The sequence below is a fragment of the Protobothrops mucrosquamatus genome, unplaced genomic scaffold (genome assembly GCF_001527695.2).
Source record: "Protobothrops mucrosquamatus isolate PMUCROS unplaced genomic scaffold, P.Mucros_1.0 scaffold4200, whole genome shotgun sequence".
In the NCBI taxonomy this organism is placed as follows: Eukaryota; Metazoa; Chordata; class Lepidosauria; order Squamata; family Viperidae; genus Protobothrops; species Protobothrops mucrosquamatus.
This window is the reverse complement of record NW_015390125.1, coordinates 16,897-19,949: the sequence shown is the minus strand read 5'-3', so window position 1 is coordinate 19,949 and position 3,053 is coordinate 16,897. Positions and strand designations below refer to the sequence as shown.

At 49.3% G+C, this 3,053-nt stretch overlaps 1 protein-coding gene across 1 annotated transcript in view; it reads right to left on the bottom strand.

The window, feature by feature from the left end:
- Positions 1-679: 679 nt before the first annotated feature.
- Positions 680-3,053, bottom strand: part of LOC107298690 (protein THEM6-like) — a 9,456-nt gene continuing 7,082 nt past the window's right edge. The window contains exon 2 of the mRNA XM_015828065.1: positions 680-793. Coding sequence (XP_015683551.1) covers positions 680-793 — 114 coding nt within the window. The remainder of the gene's footprint in view (positions 794-3,053) is intronic.

Genomic DNA, 3,053 nt, shown 5'->3' with positions numbered 1-3,053 from the left:
GGAGAGGAGAGGAGAGGAGAAGAGAGAAAGAAGAAGAGGAAAGGAGGAAGAAGAAAGAGGAGGAGGGGAGGAAGGAGAAGATGAAAGAGCAGGAGGAAGAAGAACAAGGAGGAGGAAGAGAAAGACAGGGAGGGAGAAGAGGAAAGAGGCGGAGGAGAAGGAGGAAGAAAGAAGGAGGAGAGGGGAGAAGAAAGAAGAGGAAAGAGGAGGAAGAGCAAGGAGGAGAAGGAGGAGAGGAGAGGGCAGGGGTGGGGGGAAGAGAAGAGAAGAATTAAGAAGTGACTTTTCTCCTTGGTAGAACCAGCATGCAACTGCGTTCCAACTCATCTCGGTCCCCTTGCCATTTTAAGAGCGGAGGCTCTTCCTTCTCTTCGCTCGGCTGGGTACCGTGAAATTCGCTTGTCGTGCTGTCAACAGAGGTGCCAAGGGCCGCCCACAGCCACCGATCACGGGTCCCGGTGGAGAGGAGCGATGGCTGGGACGTCTTTGGGGGCCCCTGCCCTCCATCCAAGGGCCCAGTTGGGTATTTTGAGGACCTTAAAAGTGGCAGCAACTCCAGCTTTTCCTTCCGGTACCGACAGGGAGGAAGAGAGGGCAAATGCCGCCTGATGCTTTGGGAAGGGAAGCCTGGTCTGGAAGACGGCGAGGGAGGCCTCTGAGGACAACCCCCCCCCCCCAGTCAGGGGGCTTTGCTCTTCTCCTGGACATCGCTCTCCATCCTGAGGCTCTGGCTGCTGGCTTCGTTGTATCTCACCCAATGCTGGATCTCTTCCGACAGGGCTGGGGATTCCACCTGCGGTTCAAAGAGAAGCCAAAAAAAAAAAAAAAAAATAGTGTGTGGGGGGGAAACATCAGAAAATGTAATGTATTGTTTATTTATATCCGGCCTTAGGCTGTCTCTGTAAACCTCTTGAGAGGGCTGTAAAGCATTATGAAGCAGTATATAAGTCTTACGTGCTATTTCTACTGCCTTTCTTTCCTTCCTTCCTTCCTTCAATTCCTCCCCCTCCTGTTTTTCCTTCCTTCCTTCCTTCCTTCCTTCCTTCCTTCCTTCCTTCCTTCCTTCCTTCCCTCCTTCCTTCCTTCCTTCCTTCCTTCTCTTAATTCCTCCCTCTCCTGTTTTTCCTTCCTTCCTTCCTTCCTTCCTTCCTTCCTTCCTTCCTTCCTTCCTTCCTTCCCACCCAGTGGTTAGAAGGCTGTATTGCAGGCTAACTCACTGCCCATTGCCAGCAGTTCAATCCTGACCGGCTCAAGGTTGACTCAGCCTTCCATCTTTCCGAGGTCGGTAAAATGAGGACCCAGATTGTTGGGGACAACAGGCTGATTCTGTAAACAGCTTAGAGAGGGCTGTCAAGCACTGTGAAATGGTATGTAAGTCTAAGTGGTGTTACTTGGGAAGGGAGGAAGTAAGTAAGTAAGTAAGTAAGTAAGTAAGTAAGTAAGGAAGGAAGGAAGGAAGGAAGGAAGGAAGGAAGGAAGGAAGGCAGGAAGGAAAATGAGAAGGAAGGAAGCCGTGGTGGTGCACAGTTCAATCTTGATGAAATTCAAGGTTGACTCAGCCTTCCATCCTTCCGAGGTTGGTAAAATGAGGACCCAGATTGTTGGGAGGGCAACAGGCTGACCGCTTAGAGAGGGCTGTAAAGCACTGTGAAGCGGTGTATGCAGTAAGTCTAAGTGTTGTTGCTATTGCTAATGGGCTATAAACCTCCTAACCATCATCCTGAGTCACCACAAAGTCCTTTGAAGAGCTAAACCCCTGAATCACACCTGCTTCAGGAAAGCTGTGCTGTGTCTCTTTCGTCACCCAGAGCCAGATGGGTTGAGAGGCATGGAAAGGCTTGTGAGAACCCAATATGATCAGAAAGGCTTTGTGGAGTCAACAACGCCACACCCGGCTTGGAAAGCAATGAGGAAACCCAAATCCATCTGGACATTTCACTAATCCAGGTGAGAAAGTAACATACATTCCCATGGAGTTGTCCTGTCCCATCCATGACCCCTGGATGGGTCTCCATCTCCGATCTGGTGTTATCCGGACCTTTCATTGAAGGAGATTTTTAAGAAGAGACTGGACAATCACCTGTCTGAAAGGGTATAGGATCTCCTGCTTGAGCAGGGGGCTGGACTAGAAGACCTCCGAGGTCCCTTCTAGATTCTGTTCTGTTCCGTTCCGTTCCGTTCCGTTCCGTTCCGTTCCATTCCATTCCATTCTATTCTATTCTATTCTATTCTATTCTGCATTCCATTCTATTCTATTCCGTTCCATTCCATTCTAATCTTGAGTGAGAACACTTTAAGTCTCAAGATGGAACACAAAAGAAAAAGGCAGAATTGAGAAAGAGGAAGTCACCACTTTTTTCTTTTTTTTTTTTTTTAGAAAGTAAGAGCTATTCCTTGGTGGAATGCTTGGTGCTCTCCAAACTTGGTATTTTTCTTGCAGACGTTTCATTACCCAACTAGGTAACATCATCAGTGCTAGAAGGGAGTGGTGGTTAGGGGGAGGAGGAGGAGGAGAAGGAGGAGGGGAGGAGGTCCTTGGTGCTCTATGAGCTTGGTAGTTTTCTTTTATTACCCAACTAGGTAACATCTTCAGTGCTAGAAGGGAGTGGTGGTTAAGGAGAGGAGGAGGAGGAGGAGGAGGAGGAGGAGGAGGAGGAGCAGCAGCAGCAGCAGCAGCAGCAGCAGCAGCAGCAGCAGCAGCAGCAGCACTGTGGGGTCCTTGGTGCTCTTTGAGCTTGGTTGTTTCCTTGCAGACGTTTCATTACCAAACTAAGTAACATCATCAGTACTAGAAGGGAGTGGGGCTTGCTCTCTGGATGAATTATCAACTCAGTAAACAGCAGCCTGACCAAGGAAGCAATGAAAACATGTCCACCCACAGTGACAAGGAAAGTCACTGTTTATAAACAGAGAGCATGCCCCACTCTCCTCTAGCGTTGATGATGCTACCTAGTTTGGGACTGAAATAGCTCAAAGAATCCCATAGTCCTCCTCCTCCTCCTCCTCCTCCTCCTCCTCCTCCTCCTCCTCCTCCTCCTCTTCCTCCTCCTCCT